This window comes from Fundulus heteroclitus, chromosome 17 (assembly GCF_011125445.2).
Source record: "Fundulus heteroclitus isolate FHET01 chromosome 17, MU-UCD_Fhet_4.1, whole genome shotgun sequence".
NCBI classification, from domain to species: Eukaryota; Metazoa; Chordata; class Actinopteri; order Cyprinodontiformes; family Fundulidae; genus Fundulus; species Fundulus heteroclitus.
In genome coordinates, this window is record NC_046377.1 from 22,982,755 (window position 1) to 23,004,206 (window position 21,452).

The following is a 21,452-nucleotide window of genomic DNA, read 5'->3' on the forward strand; positions in this document are numbered from 1 at the left end:
GAGGACAGAAGCTGGAAGTTTGTGGACAAAGTCCAAACTGTAAGGAAAATATTAGGGGATGTTTGCATGTATCTGAGCCTGTTTGTATCATTTTGATCAACAAGTGGATTAAAGGGAATCTCCAAAAAGTCAAACATCCAGTGTGTATTTTGTAAAATTGTTACATTCTGGATAAACTGTTAAATTAATAAAGTAACACAGCTTTATTCCCCATAACTGTTTAATAATCCTTGAAGCGTGCAGCAGAAATCTGTTATTTTAGCCTCTAGAATTGAATTTAAATTATCAAACTACCAGATTTTCACAGATTAAGAAAGTTTACTTTATGTGCCTGAAGTTTCAAAGCTTTAAAGGGAGGAAACGATCCTTACGTTGCTAAAATCTTTTTTGTTTTGTTGTTTTTGCAAAGCGCCCTGGCAAATTGTTCAGGGAAACAAAGCACAGAGAGAACAGAAACATCTTGAAACACTTGAAACGTGTCTGATAACGTGTCAGGACCTCCTCTCCAAACTTCCTCCATCCATCTTCTACTGTGGATCCAGGGCGCAGTACCAGCTTTAGCTTCCAGACCTCCTCCTCCCTCTAGGTGCCTAAACACACATCAAGTTGCTGCCATTAGATTTAGTGATTTACTATTTGAGTAAAAAAAAAAAAAAAGAAGCAAATAAGCAGCTGTACTTAATAAAGCGGCTGGTTAGTCTGCATCAAGTTAAAGGCTCAGTCTGGAAGTCACGTTGAAGCCGGGTTCTGGTTCATGTCGGTTCTGTCCACCTCCAGCCCGGACCATTTCCTCTCTAATCAATTCAGAGCTGAAGGGTTTGATTTTCAGCCTCCACTCCACGAAGCTCTTCACATCCACCGGTCGGGGGCTGTGAATCATCTCCTGGCATTTATAAAACCCTTCCTCCTCCTCCTCCTCCTCCTCCTCAGAGAGGAGCGCTGCTCTATCGGACCTGTGGAGGTCCGATAGAGCAGCGCTGCAGCTCAGACAGCAGATGGTGATGCCTGTGACCTTCAGCCTGAGATCTCAGGGATCTTCCTTTTGTTAAACCAGCAGCAGCCCCTGACTGCCCACTTCCCAGCAAACAGCGTTTCTTGTTTTCCTTCATTGTGTCTGTGCTGAACTGAGTCACTGCCGGCTCAAAACAAGGGGCTCCACACAAACAGGTGAATAAAACAAAAGGATCGACGGGAATCAAGCTTTTCTCCGGCAGCTTAACCTTCAAAGTGAGAACGAGCGAAAACAAATCTGTGACAGCTGAGTCCGACTTCAGTGAAAAGAGCTTCTGGCTCTTAGTCCAAAAAGGAGAACCACTAATTACGCCAGATTATGCTTAATCTGTTATTGTTCCCCTAATCTTCATACATCTGCGTGGATAAAAATGGCCACAACAAACGGGAAACTGGAGCTGAATTCATCCAAGGCGTAAAGATGCCTTTCTAAAGTATCTAAAGTCTATCATTGTAAAGAGAAAGCGTAGAAACATCTACAGCTGCCAACCCTCCCAGGAGTAGACGGCCCACTTAACTTCCTGTGTGGAGAAATGGCTTCAATTGGTGCACTGCAAAAAGGGAACTAAAAGTGAGTTAAATTTTCTTGAAATTAGTGTATTTGTCCTTGATTTGGGCAGGTAAATAGGATTATTTGCCAATGGAATCAGTATTTTGATGCCTAAAATAAGATAATTAGATAAACTCCACTTGAAATAAGATGATGGAGATCAATTTTTCCTATTTTAAGTGCAAAGTCTTATTCCATTGGCAAATAGTTTTATTTACCTGCTCAAAACAAGGAAAAATACATTACTTTCAAGAAAATTTTACTTACTTTTAGTTCCCTTTTTGCAGTGTGCTGGTTTCATCTGAATGAAGAGCTCTAAAACAACGCCACGGGCTAACTGCCATGCACGGTGCTGGTAATAATGGTTTTGGGCTGAAGCTCGGTCCAAACTGGGTCGCCAGCAGGACGATGATCCCAAACGGAGCCGCAGATTACAACCAAAGGGCTGAAACAGAACAGGATGGCCTAGTCAAAGGCCGGACACTAACCTGGATAAAATGCTAAAAGATGCAGAACCAACTATGAGCAAAGCTGAAGCGACATTAGAAAGAACGAAGCAGGAGCGAAGCAGGAGAGGAATAAAGTCAGACAAAGGACGGCTGAGAAGCTTCGCTGCTAAACGTTGTTCTCCAAGCTGTCAGATCCAGAGGAGCATTTAGTTTCTGTACAGACAGTTTATCCAATCTTTGCTAAATATTGACATGTCCACTTGAGTTAATTTAGGAAACTAGTAATAACTTGATTATTTTATATCCTCACATAAAAAACTGCAACTCTCCTTTTTTACCACATCTGTGATTCTGCCATTACTGTGAGAATTTATTGTTTTAATAGTTCTGCAAAGTTTACACGTATTTATTTAAAAGAACCTCTCACAAAAAAAACCAGATTCAGAACAAAATAGCAAAAACTAAATAAATAAATGGTGAAATTATCTATTCTGCTGCTTTTTGTTCTGGACTGAACGCAGATTTTCAGAGCAGCTGAATCCTAATCAACAGAAGTTCAAAGAGGAAGAAAATGCAGCGTTTCTTCTTCTTTTGCTTCTATTTTCTGCTCTCATTAACACTTCTATTCAGACCTTTTCTCCAGGCTTCAGAGCTCACCAGCTCAACGGTTTGTGCCACAGTTTCAGCTCTCAGCAGAAAGCGCAGCTTCTTTCATCTCATCCCCGCTGCTGTAACTGTGAATGGGTCCTCCAGGTAGCGCATCGGTTCCACCCGTCTCTGCAGAGCGCTCCGTTACATAACGCCTCCTCAGGTCGGTCCTCAGCGTTCCTTCAGGAACTAATCCAGGACTTTCAGAGCTTCGGATGGTTGTTGTGGGAACGAAAGGTATAAATTCTTTCTGGATTAGATCAGCGGGAGGCTGGCTCCTGAAATAACTCGGGGTCGCCATTGATCATTTCCCGCTTTTGTCCTGAGCGGAGCCGCTGTCCTCCCACACAGCGCGAACAATGCAGCAACCGCTCTCTACAGTCGGATCTGAATTCCCCAGATGGCTCCGAGGGTCTGAGGGGATGTTTTAACTGTCTGTCACAGTTTGGAGGGGGGGGGGGGGGAAGTCAAAAAGCTGACAACAGATAATTTCTTTAAATCTGCTGATGCTTTGTTTTGGTTTTAAAGACTCTCTTGTGATGAGATAACTCATACTTCAGGTTTCTGACTTCATCCTGCTACCAAAATCTCACACTTTTACCCTAAAATCACACAAATCTGGACCAAAGTCAGTTCAAGCCATTTGCAATGAAATTAAAGTAAAACACCTTAAAAGCTAATGGTAGCAGAGAGAGCCGTCTTTAATTATATAACTTTAAAATATATGACAATTGTACTTATGCCTTCTTTTAACTGCATTTATTGTTAAATTTCATCAATTATTTGTTATCGTCAAAAAATTACAAGCTGATAAATTTTAATGATTTAATTTATTAAGGATAGAGAAACTGTCCTAATCAACCTGGACCTGTAGAACAAAGAAACAACTCAAATAGAACCGTTCTGACAACAGGAAGTAGGCTGAAAAAGCTAAAAGCAACACATCCTGTCCAGATCTAAAGGAATTCCAGAACAGATACGGAAACAAGACTTCGACCAGCGTGGAAAAGAGTTTTAAACAGCTGAGTTTATGTGTTTTTACTGCCAGACTTTATATTCAAGAAATCTCTTAAATAAAACCTGTCTGACAGCATGAAGGAAGCTAAAAGATCTAGAGAAGCAACACATCATTTGCCAAAACTAAGACATTCAAAACCAGATGAGAAACATAGTGACATTGATCAGTCTGGAAATGGTTAGCGGTTCGGGGGGGGCTCAACCCCCCCGATTAACCCATAAGACCCCCTGAAAGCCTCAAAAGCAAAATTTAAAGGGGGTTTTAAATTGTGTCAAAAAAATTAAAAATGAAATATTTTTTGTCACTAATGGTCACTAAAAAAATTTTAAGCTAAACATGTCCAGTATTTAAAATTCAAAACATTTATTCACAAATATCAGAATTAGAATCAGACATACTTTAATGATCCCAGGGGGAAATATGTTCTGTTTTTTGCCAAGTGGAGCCAGCCAATCCTATTCGCGGATGCAAATTAGCCATCTGCGTGCCAAACCGAAGAAAGACATAACGTTAACAATTAATACTAAAAATGTTTAAATTTTAGTATTAGGAACTGATCTTATCTGTTGTGCCTGTGCACTTTATCTGTTTCACTGTTGGTGAATGAGAAACGTCCTCTCGAGTCCTTGTATGTCTGGTGAATGTGAAGAATTGACATTAAAGCTAACTTTGACTTTGACATTGTAATGTTATAGGCCTACTGCATATTGAGAAAATTTACATTGGTATTGCGCAACAATCGGGAGATGGGGACCCCCCCAAATACTGACAGGTATTACGCACACTGTGACTAGGCCCCTTTTAAGAAGCCACTGACCAAATGAAGCAAATAATGTAGCCTGTGAATGAGTTTCCTGTTTGATCTGAGCGTAATGGGAGGAGTCGGTAGGGAGAGCGATCTCTGACCTTCCCTCCTGGAGTCATTTTGTTCCTTAGATAAATACTGGGACGGACGAATGTACACACTTAAAGCTATAGTGGACAATCTTTTTCAGCTTTGAGTTTAGGGGAGATCATCCAATCTGTTAGCTCACGTAACGTCAGTGGGCGCGTACGTTCCTAGTTAGTTTCCACTTGCTGGCTGCACACTTCTAGTGTTTATGTATCCGGTTAGCTTAGCGGTTAGCTTTGGTGTTAGCTGTTCATTATAGCTCCGCTGCTCTTACCGTGAAACATAGCTGAGAGTCACAAGAAGCAAACTGTGTTCATGTTTATGAGAAGAAGACCGGAAATTGTCCACTACACCTTTAAGTGGTGAAAAAGTTTATGTGGACTTTACTTAGGGGTCTCGCCAGCGCATCTTAGCGTAATGGATTGTTACGCTGAAATTATACAGTTACGCCCATTTTTCTTTAGCATAACAGTCAGTACGACCCAGAACAGTGCGACACGGATGTTTGAGAGCAACATAGAAATGTCGGTAAAGCTCTTGAATGTGCAGCAGCGCAGCTATAAGCCTCGCGAACCACATTAGCTAACGGTAGCTTTTATTAGCTTGACAAACTGCTCCCTTCAAACTGCGCTACGCAACGCTGCGCTTTGGGAATGCATCCATGGAACAGAACGACACATTGGTGCGTGCAAAAGCCTCCCAACACACCTTTACACTGAAAGAAAGTCCTGGTGAGGACTCTGTTACTCTCCAGAAGTAACTTAATAAAACAACACAGACAATGTGCAAAACATGTTGAGTAGATAAGACAAGTAAATTCAACCGTTACTAACCCAGACTAAATTAATGCACTTTGGAAACTTGACACCTGACTTGTGTCTGAGCATTCTTTGCTCAAAGTTCAAAGAGACGACGTTTAAAGGAGAAATCCACCACCAACCACTTTCACAGGGTCATAAAAATGACTGAGAGGGTTAACTGTATTACTGTACAGCAGGTGAACCCTTGTAAAGACATTTCCTCTAAGAAGTGTAACAATTTCTGCCAGGAATAAATGTGAGGAGAAGAGATGTCCCTCCACGTTGCTCTTGTATAATTCAGAGAGACAGAATGTTCCTCTTCAGTGTGAAGAGCGTCTGTGTTTCCAGCTGACAATCATCACAGTCTGGCAGTTTCACACATCAAGCAATCAGAATTAAAAAAAAAATGAAAAAAAGAATCAGCTCCACATCCTCAAATGCAAATGATGGGTTTTACAGGCGCTGAATGAACGAGACAAACCCTTTCAGTCTGTGAGCGACATGTATGATTTCCATCCTGTCTGACTGACAGGCAGCGGTCTGTCTGGCTTTAGAGAAACCTCTGAAAAAAACGTTAAAACACACCGAGCTTCTCCATCCAGAAGAGTTTAAATCAGAGCGACAGGAACATCGATTTGTTTATGATTTAAAAAGATCCGACAATTTAAAATGGTGGTGAATCCGATTTACTACAGCACAGAAAAAAGACAGAAGTTTGCTGTTATGATGTATTTTTTTCTTTTGATTCTTATTAGATCCTATTAATTTTATTTAAAATATTAACAAATATAGACTATAAAAGTGACAGAAAACTGATGATAATGATTCGATTTTTATCAGGACAGGTTTAACGGCTCTGGGTCAATCAGCGGCGTCACCATTTTGTTCCCTGTGTTGCCATTTCAGTCCAGTACTGAGACCGTTTATCAGTTTATTCTACTTTGTATGTTAACATTTTCATGAATTATGGAGATAAAGTTTGCTAAAATGCCAAATTTTGCATATAATTTATTTTCATTGAATATTATTCCCAATCATTGTGGTCCTGACCCCCAGTGTGCCTTATTGTATCATTAAATGTTCCTGATTAGGATCCCTGATCAAACCAGAATAACTAAGCAACCTTCTGTTGGTAGATGTTACTTATTAGAGCCGTGTAACCACATCTTCTTATACTAAATGATTGGATTATAGAAACCGTCTCCACAACAGGTTTAAATTGACGAATGGTTGCTACGAAATGTCCAGACAGCTCTTTTGTACAACACAAAGTTGAGTAAAAAGCAACCGAGACTAATGTAGATACAAATCTGTAAATGGAAGAAATGAGCACCACCCATGTTTATTCAGACGTTGGTTTAACAGGAATTCCTGATGTTTTAGTCATTTCTATCCATTCAGCTCCTACTTTGGTATCAACTGGAAGCTGACTGATCACTCACTACTCTCAGGACTGAAGGACTGTTCACAGATCAGGTTTAGGCCCAAAGAAACTAACTTTTACCAACAGTGATGTCTCATACATGTCCAACAAATACAAGTTTTATTGAACCTCAATTTTCTTCTGGTTCTGTAGCAAACAGACGGTCAGCAGAAAACCAAGACGTCCCTCTCGCTAATCACACTTTGTAGCTATTCCTGGTGTATGCCATTGTTTTTATAGGTTCTTCTTTCATTAGGAGATGTCTGGAAAACCTCAGAGAAGAGAAATCCCCTCACATGTCATCAACTTCCCAAACTTCAGCGTCTCTCCCAGGAAGCGGAGGGCCGGCCCAACGCGACGGCCTTGATTGATAATTTGGATGTACTTGACTTTGAATCTGTTTAATTCAATTGAATTTACTTTTATCTTTTCTTAATAAAGTCCCCATATTGGTGCTACATAAATAAACTGAACTGAGCTGAATTCTGAATGGAACTGCTTTCCACAGCTAACAGAAAACATTTTATTTAACTTATAGTACCTATGGTAAACAAAATAGTTTATTGGAGTAACGTAATCTCACACTGTAAATTTAAACTTTCAGCCTTTAACTGAAGTATATTTATTTTGTGTGCAATAATTGTTTGTTTTGTAATCTAAAACATCACCAGTACCATACTTATTAGGACACCTGATTATTCCTTTAAACGATGTAACCGAAGCATATTTTTACGTAAACTTTAATCATCTTGTCGAGAAACATTTAATTTATACACCCGAACCTCCCGTTTGTCTCAGGTTTCTCTTTACCTCTTTTAAAAATGGAAAATGGCAACTGTGTCTTGACCCTAGCGGGATAAAGCTGCCACAATTAGTGCCAGAACAGTAAGTTTAAAACTGTAACATTTAAAAACATAACCAGGAGCCTAATTTACCTCGTCACTGCACACAACGAGGAGGAGGATCAGAGAGGGAAATGACTCCAAAGTCACTGTCAAGGACAGTAAAGAGGCGTTTCGGGCTAAAACCATTATGTTTCATCTACATACCAAGTAGCTGTTTGGAAGGCATGGAGGAAAAAAGTATTTTTTATCCTACCATCCCAGACGTAAACATGTGGGGTTAGCCAAACTTTACTGATAATGCAACTGAGACTGTGTGTCTTGGTCAGATGAGACTATAATAAAAAAATCCAGGTGAGTTTGGTGTGAAATGCAGCATGAATGTGCAGAAAGTCCCTCCTGCTTACTGTTCAGAGGAGGATCTGTCATGCTGTGCGTCTGTTTTCTTTCCCACAATGCCCTGGAAACCTTGTCAGAGTGCAGACTTTTTAAATAAAGTCTGGGGGACTCTCCTAGAGCAGTGAAAATTGGCCTCCATTGGGACTGTCGGCAGGATTCATAACATATAGACCAATCAATCAGAAAATAAATAGATTATAAGAGAGTTTGCTGGACAATCTACAGCAGGGTTGTCCAACTCCAGTCTTCGAGGGATGCTGCTGTCCACCGTGTTTTACATGCATCGCTGCTCCAGCTGAGCTCTTTCAAATGCGTGAATTATCTCCTCAGCATCTCATTAAGTTGTGCAGAGGCCAGGTAATGCACCAGTCATTTGATTAGAGAGTACTAAAGCAGGTGGACGTCAAAAACATGAAGCACACACTTGAGTATTGAGATTGGACACCACTGATCTAAAGCGGTTGTGCGAAGAGGAATGTTAAAAGATCTCTTTCTGTACGCTCCAACGTTGTGAAAGAGGGCTGTGCAAAGCATTTTTAGCAGGATACCAATAACTGTGGCACCTGTGATTTAAAAAAAAATTCCAGGGATTTTCCCCCGTTTGAATAAATATAATAAAATGTGAAGTTTCACATAATTTGTTCAAATTTCATTTTTGGAATAAAATGTGAGTTTATTTAGGGGATTTTTAGTCCTCTTTACAAGGAGTATTAATAGGCGTGGACATTTAATAAGATTTCAGTTTACCGCTGAGAAACAGTGTTTAACCTGGCGAGGTTTTAAAATTTTGCTTTAGTTTGGTTACGTCTAGAAGCCCATTGTAAATGCACCCTCTCATGTCTGTCTGTGTGGGTGGATAGAGTGGATTCCTGTGGGTATAGAAAATGTTTTACTTTCACAGGTACACTTCAGTGTTGTTTCAACTTAAACTTTCACTACATACAGTCATACTGGTCTGGTTTAGTTTTTAACGTCATTGAAAAGGTTTACTGGGTCTATTATACTGTACGCCTGACATGGCTACAGGTGAAATTTTCTGTTGTTTATTTTAATAAATTAAAACGTTTGAAACTATCACATTCATTTACAAGGACACAACCACAAACAAAATACTCAATAGAGACTAAATGTGAAAAGAAAATTATATATAAAACAAAAGGAACTAAAATCAACAGAAAAACAAAACAAAATTGGCTCTGACTCAATTACAATATGCTACAAAGATTATTAATTACATTTTTGCCAAATGGCAGAAATAACCTTAATCAAAAATGTAATCAGAGCTCTGTAATTAATGAGCTTCCATCCCATAGCTTTTATTTACCCTGAATTCGGTCATGTGGAGGAAATTCTCGGCCCATTTTATACACACTTTGTACTTTCAGAGCTCTGTGTCTTTTAGCATGTAGGACACAGAAACTATTAGCCCTGTTTCCACTGAAATTCCCAGGATTTAAATACCTAAACTCTCATTCATCCAGGTAAAAGGAATCTCGGTTAACTTTTGTGCTTTTGGTTTCTGCAGCTCTGAAAGGCTGTGGAAATTTCATCTAAATCAGCCAAATGATGTTTGGGGAAGTTGTGAAGAAAATGCTCTACCCCTCCAGTCCAGCAGGTGGCGGTAACAAGAAACTAAAACATCACCAGCTGCTCCTGCCCTCTCCTCAGAGTAACTTATGTTGCTTAATGACAATTACAACGTGAGCTGTGATGCTGTAAAAATGGAGCCTGAAATGTTGCTCCCTTTGTTTTTTTATTTATTTAATCCCTGAAGGAACCCCAGCGGTTGTCCTGTCAGCATGGCAGTTTGTTAAAGAGGAGTGATTATTGAGTTCCAAATTTACTCTCCTGCTCTCCAGTTAGATAAAACTGTCCCATTTACCAAGCATAACTTTGATCTCAGCCAAACCAATTTGCTCAGTCCCAAATGAATGCTGAAATAAACCAAACATGACCTGTTACATCTCATCTGACTTAATTATCTCTGTATTTAATTTCCATTCAGTGGTGAAAGCCAGCGGGAGTTTTAAAATGAGGTGCCTGAATCAGGCCTTGTCTACGGGTATAGCGAGCCTACGCTGCCTGTAATTACTCGGGTATAATAGTCAAAACGCACGGAGGCCCTTCAAAATACCGATTAATGGCAGAAATCCCTGAAACGGATCAGAGGCCAATGTCAGGTGAGACCAATTACTGCAGTGACTCTACATCAAACAAGCCTAAACGTGCATGCAAAGTATTAATGATGACAGAATATAACACCCAAGATTTTTGCAAAATGAACGTCGGGGAAAAAAACATACTAGAGCTACATTGTGCTGCTGTAATGTTTTTGTTTCTAAAACATGTATTCTGTAGGTCTAAATCTAAAGAAATGGAGCAAATTTTGTGTCACTTTTGACCCGCCCTTGTTTTGTGTGGCGTGTATGTTGAGACAATAGGAGTTGAACTCTGAACTGCTGAAGACACAAAATGGACACTAAAATTTATTTATTGAGATTTACTGCATTTTACCGTGATTTTCCAAGCTGTATAAAAACGAAATTTTGTTCTGTACGCACTCTGTGCATGCAGGATGACAAATAAAGTTGTCTAAGTCTAAGTCCAGGTCTAAAATTCACTCATTCTGCTGCATCAGAACAGGGCACTTTTTCTATTTTCTACACTTGATGACTCTCAGTTATAAAGCTTGTGTACGCACAAAATGGGGACTAAATCTTGCGTAAATCACTTTCCACACAAAGGCAGTGATCGATAAAGATAATCTTGGGGTAAAAACCTTCATCCCTCCCGGTCTCCCTACCTCCAAAGAACGAAGACCTGGACCCAGCCCCCTCGTTGTTTTATCAACGTTTAAGACATCAACAAGGTTCACTATTTAACAATATGGACAACATATGTGCTTTTACATCAGATTTAGAAATTTAACAGAGGCCTTTCACTGATTTTTTTTGTTTATTTTATCTGTGGTTGCCATTGGCAACAATGAAATAACATTGATCTGCTTTTATATACACAATGCCATTCATGAGGTGCTTTGCATTGTCCATTTATGATTGAATGTGGGCGTGCAGAGGGCAGAACATGAACCATGTATGCAAACGTTCAGAATTAGCTGGGATCTTGCTTGCTGATGTGTGTGTGCATGGTTTTATGAATCAGGATTTTTTTTTCTACCATAGCCTATGTTTCGTTTTTTGGGCATATGCAAGCTTTTAGTACAGATCCTACGCACTGTTTTATAAATGAGACCCCTGCAGTCTAAAGTTCAATGCCTATACGCAGCCTATGAAGGCACCCAAGTGGAGAAATTATTATTTGCTGAATTGTTGAGATAATGCAGACTGCAATTAGCTGGAGGAAACCGGAGAAAGTTTAATCTTCCTCGGTGCAGACAGAGTGTCTGCTTAGTGTAGCATTAGAATAAGTAAACTTAATACCAACAAAAGATGATCTTGATGCATAATTTACTTAAAGCTGCATGTCGTCCTACTCTATTGAAATGACATTCAGATACTCAACAGTGTGATTTTAAAGTTCCTGCTGTTAAACTAAAAACATCTTCTGGATCTTATCGGACAAATATTGCACAGAAAAGGTTTAATTTACACCAATCGAGTACACGGAAATTATAACTACCTCCAGTAGGATCCACTCACCTATTGTCAGCAGTCCCATCAAACTTTTCCACAGGCTCTACCAATTTCCACTGATCTCTTCTGGCTAGTTGTGGTTCTCAAATTCTCACTGGTTTGGTTCTGGTCCGGTTTGAAGAGCCAGTTTTCCAGGTTCTATTGTCTCTGGTCTTTTTTTTAAGTGTGGGCGTCGGAGAACTTCAGATGATGTAGTTAAAAATAGATATTTCTACTCCTTCTGTAGCAGCAGAACGCGTACTTCTTTAATACTGGATAGATTTCCTGTGGTTGTTGTAGTTCCTCCTGAAGAATGAGCCTTTAGTTATCTTGAAGTGTTTTCTTCTGTATATTAGTAGAGAAGCAACAGGTCTCAGGGTTTCAGATTGTCTTCAGAGAGCTGCCCTGCCCATCCTGTAAAAAGGGAGGAAAGGGGGGAGGAAGCGCGGGAGGGCGTGGGTGGGAAGTAAAGGAGAGGGAAGCGAGGATATAGAGGAAGGGAGGAGAGGAAGATTGAAAAAAAGTTAAAATCTAAACTGGTTCGGATATTTTTATGTAGAGTCCATTTTCAGGTTCAAACAAATGTGAAGCTGTTTCTACACATTGGTTTAACTGCTAAAAAAATAACTCTAAGCCCAGCAAATTACTTTACTGGTGCAAGTTTACCAGGAACTTTACAGAAATTGTATAAAGAGTATAAAATATGTCATTCATTTCAATTATTAAAGCTTATTATATTGCATCTTTCCAATCACTACTCAATAAAGCACGAAAAGGAGGATAAAAACTACCAGAAAGACACAAGTTGAACAGTATGAGACATAACAAAGAGGTGAAAAATGACAGACACAGAAAAATAAAGAAAGATTAAAAGAAAGCAACAGTGTGGCAAGAAAGAATAAAAACTGACAAAAGATAGGCAACAAAAAACATGAAAAGAACCAGAACAAACAAAAGGGATTTTTAACATTTGAAAAGAGAGACGGGGAAATCAAGAGATTTTGGTGAATTAACATGAATGGATTATTATTTCTGAGACAAAAAACAACAAAAAAAGGACTCAGTACACCAGAAAGAAACTATATGCACACATGGAGCTTATGTCCAAAAACAACATAACTTTGGTTTTACCTTTAAAAAAGTATGTAGATATGCGTGAATAGATAGAAATTTGTCTGGAGGAACACGTGGATAGTGGACACATGAACGCTGGATAGATGGATGGATGTCTTGGTGTAATGAAATGCTAGATGGGATGTGTTAAGCAATTGGTGGATAGATGGATTAATGTTTGGGTGCATACACATTTGGATGTATATAAAATCTATGGATGTTTGGGTGAATGCAGTCATGGTAAACAGAAAGTACATCCTTATTGGGTTTGAATGTAGCAGGACATAATAAAAAGAATCTGGGAATTAAGAAGTAGAAAGATTATTCAGCTCTTTCATAAAAGCCTGTGGAAAAAAATTTAACTAGGGCTGAAAAGTATTAGAAAATCTTGCAAAGACAATTGTACTAATAAATATTTCAATAATGATATCACTTGTGTTATCTGTCTATTTTCTTCTTTCCATTCTTTCTCATCTGTGCATTCATCACTCTTTAGACTCTCTCCACCTGGCTAAATATTACATTGGCATGAAAAGGCTAGTTCACACCTGGAATATATTAGCCAACAATTACTGCACTCCAAGCAGCCCTTTGCCATATGAATATAGTAAACAATAATAGTGTGATGACGATATATTTTGCAGCCTGAACTGAAACACCTTAAACCCCCATATATGTTGAGAATATGTAAAACTCCAATCACATTTTTTACCATGGTGGCAGGTGAGGATGTTTGAATACATTTTTTAAATACTTTATGGATGGCTGGATGTTGTGTGTTGCTTTTAGTTTCTTCAAGAGCAAATAAATTAAAAAACATGAGGATTTGAAAACACAGAGATTTTATAAAGTCAGTATGAAAACAAATCCCAGTGAAATATATTATCTAGAAAAGTGTTCATATTTTCTGATTTTAAACAGCTTCATGAGAAGTTTTCTGTTACAATATCTTTCACTAGTTGTGGCTTTCAATCTGTACTGTGAGGCTTTGTTTTTCTCAGTGAAATTGGAAAGCTTGTTGCTTAGAATTTGCTAATGAGTGACAAACTTGTGTAAGGGTGTTATTCTGACCAAACAGCTACAGACAATCTTTGTCCATGTATCAGGGAAAATCATGTTAATCTTGTCTTTAAACTGGAAGGAGGAGGAGAATGAACAAACGGTATGAGAGCTCATATTTTCTGGAAAACTGACCTTCAAGACTAGGTAGAAATGTAATATTATACATATTCACTAAATATATTGCATGCATATCTTTAACTATTGATATATTAACAACTTCCCTCAGCTTCCTGGGAACACAGTTTATGGTAAGGGGAGAATATCTGTCTTTGGGACAAACCTCAGATAATCTCTTAGCTTATGTTAGCATACTGGCAGACAGCTGGTTAGTTCCTAATTGCTACCAGCATGCTAACCAGCTGGTCTGTGTGGGTCTGGTCATGAAAGTAAAATTTCTCCACAGCAGCGAAGACAGCAGGAGGACATGCTGGAGAGAAGAAACAACTGAAAAAAAAAAAAATTCTGATAATGATTAGAAGTAGTTCCTGTGACTAACACTTCCTATTTCCTGTCTCGGTTGCCAAGGAAACGGATGTTTGGCAGGAAAATCTGACAAGCTGGAAAGCACTGATAACACAGATACAGACTTTGTGAGGGCCGGTATTGTCTTAAATCAGAGTTTCAACCAATGAAAGGACTGTCATGAAATGAAACGTCCCCATTAGGTATGAAAACTAATAAGGTCCCTGAAAGGACTGTTATACAAGAATACAAACACACACACACACACACGCACGCACGCACACACACACACACACAATATTGACCTTTTTTTTTATTTTTTTGTTGTAAAATGCTGCTTATGTTAATTACTGAATAAGGTGTTAAATGTAATACATCCATTAATGTAACTGTAACTTTGAAGTAACATTCAGTATTGGGGCCATTAAGGCACAGACTGCAGCGACGCTTAATGCTCGGCGTAAATTCTGCCTTAAAAATTAGCGACAAAGTCACAACAGTGTCAGAAGTGGCTAGTACCATTAGCCTTAAGAGTTCCTTTCAGATTATTTTAGGCAGCGCTTTTTCCGTTTCCATTGTGCGTCCCAACCTCTTCACTGGAATCCACCCCACTCTAATCATTGCCGAGCCTGTGCAGAGCAGCAGCTCTTTATGCTCACAAGCCAGCAGAATACACTTCACTCAAAGATGTTGATACAATAATCACAGGAGTGATTGACGCCATAATGTTTGTGACAACCTGTTAAAGGCCATCGTTTTTATTGTGACAATGGCTGAAGGCTCTTTCTGAAAGACGCAGAAAGGTCTACATGAAAGAATAGACTGAAATGTGTTTTTGGCAAGCCTCTATGTGAGTCTTTTGACAATCGTTTGCTTCACACCTTCCTGAATAATCTTAAAAGAGCAAACACAGTCCCTCAAATTGGAAAAGAAAATCACAGCTGATCTAATCCACATTCCCAAGGCCATAAACTTAGAGGTCCAAAAACAATTAATTTGGTAAACATGGCTCAATATATGGGAAATAAGGTAAAACCAGGCTCGTCCTGTGTCATCTAAAGTGGAAACTTTTGCATTTTTTTATTTGAATATGATCATATTTTAAGAATATCAGTTTAAAAACCTCATTTTTTTTATTATAGAAGCACATTTTAACATCAAGATAAAGGTTTGCTTAGTGTCACCGGTGTGAGAAGCAGGAAGGGAGTAGCATGCATTAATGATGGAAGTAACTGATGGAGTATCGTTGTCGGTAAAATACTGAAACTTTTCTAGATTAAAAAAATACCTGACAGAAATGCATTTAATTAATGTATTGCTTGCTTGCAGATTTATTGTTTTTGCTGTTTTGTTAAACCTAAATGTATCATGTCACCAATTAATTTGAATACAAACGTTAATCTGAGTTAACTTAACATTCATTTTCTAATCAAAGGTTTTATACATTAAAAAAAAGCTATACAGACCAATATACATCTATGTGAAAAAACAGCTTTTTGGTTAAATTTTACTAGGCGCAGTTGGGCCAGTTGGCCATCAGACCAGGTACATCAATATATAACCTGACCACATGAAGTATGTAAATTATTCCAAAACCCAACACCTTATACGTACATTTACAGACATTCAAGAACTTATAAAGGCATTGACATCAGTATGGAATGGGTTACAAGTCCATTTATAAAGGTTCTGGACTCCAGCGAATAACAGGGAGTCACTATCCACAAATGTTGAAAACCAGCTGGCCTACCAGAGAGTCACAAAAGAAGAACATCTAACGGACTGCAAGCCAGAGTCAGAGGTCATGAATCAACAAAAGAGACACACCATGAATAAAACCATTACAGGTTTTAACGAATACCATGCTAAAATTACCTCCAGTTAACATCTTTTTCAAATTAAACTACCTTTAACATTACAAGTGAACATAGCAAAAGAAAAAGAACATCACATACAGTCAAACACGGTGGTGGTAGTGTGATCATATGGGGTTGCTTTGCTGATTTTGGACCAGAAAAATCCCCTAGAAATCATCCGACCATCAGTTCCTGACTTTAAGCACGAGATTGTTTGGGTTATGCACCAGAACAATGATCCAAGGATCTTTCCTCTTCCCTTTCTAGTGTCTGCTTGCTGGCTGCGCACTTCGAGTGTTTATGTATCCAGTTAGCTTAGCGGTTAGCTTAGCGATTAGCCGTTCATTGTAGCTCCGCTGCTCTCACCGTAGACTTTAAACATGCCTGAGTCACAAGAAGCGACCCGCGTTCACGTTTATGAGAAGAAGAGGAAGGCTTCAGTAGAAAGAAATAAGACCAGAGTGGATTTGGGAGATTTTTTCACACAATCCCCCTGAAAAGCGGAAGAGCAGGTAAGACGGTCTTGCGCAAACGCTGTTATTCAAATAGGGACTTGGGGACACTTCTGGGAAATCACTGACTCTACCTTTAACCATAAACAGGCTGTTAATGCTGAAAACATATCTAAAGTGGTGGAAATAAAACAATCCTGCAAAAAAAAAGTGCAACAAAAATATCTCTGCATTGATGACTCAGTGTCAATTATCAGTTATTCCAGCCCAGTTTTTAGGTCTAAGGGGCAATTAAGTTTCCAATAGAGCCCAGTTGCTTTTGATAGCTAATTTTTCCCTTTAATAAATTAAATTAAATAATCTGACCCAATCTGTATAATATGATTGAACTTGACTTTGTAAAGTGCCTTGAGATGACATGTTTCATGATTTGGCGCTATATAAATAAAATTGAATCGAATTTAATTGAAGTCATCTTCCAAAAACTGCTTTTTGTGTTTTGTATGTTTTGGGGCATTTATTATATTTCTGCTATTATTTTTAATTCTGTCAGTTTCAACCCTACATAGATTTGTCCCCCTACTTGCTAATGTAGAAATTTAAAATTAAGTTTGTCATGTAAAAAATATAATTTTTTTGCACTTTGGGCCTTAAAAAATGTTGCCGCGGTATTGAGTATCTTTCGTGACAGCCCCTAATATATCATTGACAGTTGGTAATAATCTAGTAAATGTTGAAAGTTTCTCTGTAAGACGAGGTCAGACCAGAAAGAAAATTAGCAAAGTCTATTTCTATTCCCAACTTCTACAAGGAATTTAAAACATAAAAAGGTGTCAAAATTCAATTTACTCAAACATGTTAAAGGTTCTGTGCCCTACATGCCAATCAGTTTGATGTTATTTCTGTAGGCTCTAATCTGTGAATTTACTCAGTTTTGACAACCTTTACACAGTAGAAAACGCCTAAAACAATCATGAGGCAGGAACAAAGGTTAGAAACCAATGATCCAAAGTGCAGTGCTTGTAAAAGTAATGTTGAAGGTAAAAAATACACACAAAAGAAACTTACATGATTTCACAACTTTTAGCCTGGAGTTGGATTGGAATTCCTTATAATCAGGTTAACATAGAGAAATAAACTGTGACTGTGTTTAGATGGATCCAAAATGTTGCAGCAGGATTTCTGAAAAGATAAATCCCATCTTCTGAATGCATTCTGTTTAAATCCAGAGGATAATCTTCCTACATAAAAAGCCTTAAATGACAAAACTGTGTCTCAAAAAATTGTGTTGTTCTGTATTTTCATGCCAGAGCTACAGTTGCACTAAGAAGTTTCCACCAAGGCCAGAAATGTCATATTATTTCATAACCTTGAATCAGGCGAGTCCAAAGTGTGGCCTGGGGGCCATTTGCGGCCCCTGGAATGATTTTGTGTGCCCCCCCAACTGTTTTTCAATAAACATTTGGTCCACCAGCACAGACACCTGTAATAATTTTGCCCTAATTAAAAATCAGGTTTCCATCCTCATCAGACAGGTTAAGACCTTACAAATTAAAATGTTGGGTACAACACAAGGTATTCATCTTTTAATAACCTTTAAACTTTTTACACTCTTGCTATCCAAAGATTAACTCAAATGCAGAGTTTTGTGAATTGAAATCTATTTCAAACTCATTTATTAAAATTATTAGACTGATATTGCTAGACCAAAACTAATTTTTTTTTTTTTCAGTCGGGCCTAAAATAATTAATAAACTGGGTGACCATCTTTTAATAAAGCAAACGAGCAAATACCTTTTTGGATCTACAATAATTTACACATCCTTTTCCTACATAAAATCTGACTAGTTTGTTTAATAAAAATAATATTGTAGAGCAGGTAATTTAATTTTTGGCCCTTGAGTATTTTTGACTTGACAATTTTGGCCCAAGTGCCAAAAAGTTTGTACACCGCTGCCTTAAATGATTTAATAACTGAACCTTTGTTTTTCTAGTGGAATGATTATACAGCCTGTGGCATTGCTGAGGTGTTATGGATGCCCAGGATGCTTCAATAGCGGCCTTTAGCTCATTTGCATTGTTGGCTCTGGTGTCTTTCAGCTTCTTCTTCACAATAGCCCACAAATTCTCTATGGGGTTCAGGTCAGGGGAATTGGCAGGCCAATCAAGGACAGTAATGCCATGGTCAGTACACCAGTTACTGTGAGAATCTGATGTCGTCTCTTAACCACTACCATACTTGTGATTTAGTTTACTGAACCAAGCTGAGTGTTTTTCAAGGCTCAGGAAACCCTGCAGTGTTTCCAGTTAATTAGACGATTCAAGTGATTAGTTGAATAGCCTACTAGTATACTTTTTCACGATATTCTAATATTTTGAGATAGGATATTTGGGTTTCTTCAGCTGTACGTCATAATCAGTGATATTAAAACAATAAAAGGCTTGCGATATTTCAGTTGATTTGTAATGAATCCAGAATGTATGACATTTCATGTTTTTTAATTGCATTACAGAAAATAAAGAACTTTATCACAATATTCTAATTTTCTGAGACAGTCCTGTAAAACATACAGCTTGTACAATAAAAACAAGAGTTAAAAATATCGAGATTTTTAAAAAAGAGAAATAAGATGAGATATCGTTTATATCAAGATGGTCTATGTTGCATTATAATTATATTTTTATGTATTCTAGTAGGTTATTTTTCAGCTGTTTCCCATATTTACTGTACATTCAACGGTTTGTTGAAAAAAATTATCATTTGGGATTAAGCTTTGATTCATAGATACCCCTTTATAATTACTTTATAAAAAGAAAAACACATCAAGATAAATATTGTATATTGGCATTTAGCCAAAAAAAATATCAAGATATTTTTGGTCCATATTGCCAAATCCTTGTTGGATGCAATCGCTTGACTTATTGGGGGGATCCTCACTAAATCATGCAGCGTCTTCTTGCATTGTTCTGTCTGGACCTTCTTGCTTCTTGGCAGGAGGGCGGGTCCAGATGCTTAACACTGGCCTCCTTTACTCAGTTTAAAACTAGCTGGATGTGTTTGGGATCACTGCCCCAATCATCTCCACACTTCAACCATCTAGCCGTTGGTCTAATGTGTAGAAGATTTTAATTATAATGTAATGCACTACCAAAGAGCCCCGCGGCATAATGATGCTATCACCATGCTTGACAGTTAGTGCAGAGTTTGGCTAATCCAGGTGAGCTGCAACAAGTTTATGTCCAGCGTGAAGGTCTTGATTTTACAGGAAGTTCTTTCAGGGTCATTAACATGACCCTGTGATGTAGTGATGTAGAACCCGTTTAGAGCCTTTCAGGATGATTGAGGATCCACTTATTAGAGGATGTATATGAATGCATTTATATATTTGAACCTTTGTGGATCTGTGAAAATTCGTAATAAATTGAAGCTCAGGCAGCTGTAGATCATATAATCACTCTGCTTTGAACCTTAAACACTGCAAAAACGGAACTAAAAATAAGTAACATTTTCTTAAAATTAGTTTATGTGGCCTTGATTTGAGCAGGTAAAAAAGATGATCTGCCAATGCAATAAGATTTTTGCACTTGAAATAGGAACAACTCATCTTCATCGTCTTATTTCAAGTGCAGGATGTCTAAATATATTATTTTAGGGGTCAAAATACTCATTCCATTGGCAGATAATATTATTTACCTGCTCAAATCTAGGACAGAAACACAAATTTTAAGAACATTTTACTTTTTTTTTTTAGGTCTGTTTTTGCAGTGAATGGCTTAAAAAGCAATGGAATGGAAAAACAATGGAAAAACTACGTAGTTCCAAAAGACTAGTTCCAGTTTTTATCATTTTCATGCCCATGATGAGTCGACGTAAACACCCTACTAGATGACAGTTATTGGGGATACTTGTGTTAAATATCAGTGTTGTCATCAGCTAAATACATCTTTGTTGCTTTGTTTCTTTAAAACCTATAAATACACGGACTATAGTAATGAAATAAATTGAATAGTGAATAACCTTTTAGTTTAAAGAGCTGGAGGATCTAAAGGTGAGCTCTCTGTAGTTCCTCGAACATCAGGCTGCATAGATGAAAACGAAGGCATGGATCTGATTGCATTCCTGTGTTTGTGGCTCATTTCCAGCTGAAACAAACCTGAGCAGCAGCAGTGAGAACGCCAAACATGCATTTCATTGTTACGTGTGAACAGGATGTGCCTCTGTGCTGTCCTGAAAATGTAGCTGCCTTGTCCATTACCATGGAAACCCGTGGCAGGAGCTGCTAATATTCGCTGTATTCTGCCCCTGTGACACGCACTCTGTCTTGTCAAGTTTCTCACACACTGCTGAGAAGATAGAAACTAAAGAAAATCTGCTCCATTTCATCCAAGGATGGGAACAAGATCAACAATCATCACGTTGGTTGGTGATCGCTGACCATCCAGGTGTCTGACAGTCTGAAGTCTGGTTAATAATCGAACCGTCATCGTTACAATCAGGAACAAACTTCCTCATCTGCAGAATCATCCAACAGCGATCATGAGGCTCGGGAACGAGGACATCTTAAAAAGACGGCCTGATTCTGACACAGTCCTCATCTCATCCCAGTGGCGTCAACGCGGGGTGACAATTCATTTAAACTAAATGCAATACTGTACGCAGATGCATTTAATCGCTCTGCGTAATCGTTTCCATCCAAGGCTTCCAGCAGAATGGCAGAAATCTAGCTCTTTTAAAAGATCTGTTAACATCACCTTGAATTGCAGATTATATAAAAGAGTCCCCTGATAGTTTTACACTCAAGGACCAGATTCGAAGTGTGACTCAGAGTCTTGCTAATTTACG

General features: G+C 38.3%; 1 protein-coding gene across 10 annotated transcripts in view; it reads right to left on the reverse strand.

The window, feature by feature from the left end:
- The window catches only part of shank3b (SH3 and multiple ankyrin repeat domains 3b), a 74,985-nt gene that overhangs the window by 43,544 nt on the left and 9,989 nt on the right, over nt 1-21,452 (reverse strand). For 6 of the 10 annotated variants that reach the window (XM_036148798.1, XM_036148801.1, XM_036148794.1 and 3 more), the window contains exons 2-3: nt 11,692-12,078; nt 499-590 (exon numbers count right to left, since the gene is read on the reverse strand). In XM_036148798.1, coding sequence (XP_036004691.1) covers nt 499-524 — 26 coding nt within the window. In that variant the 5' untranslated portion in view covers nt 525-590; nt 11,692-12,078. Of the gene's footprint in view, nt 1-498; nt 591-2,642; nt 3,008-11,691; nt 12,079-21,452 lie in introns of those variants that run through there. The other 4 variants (XM_036148800.1, XM_036148796.1, XM_036148793.1 and 1 more) reach the window with 3 other exon arrangements.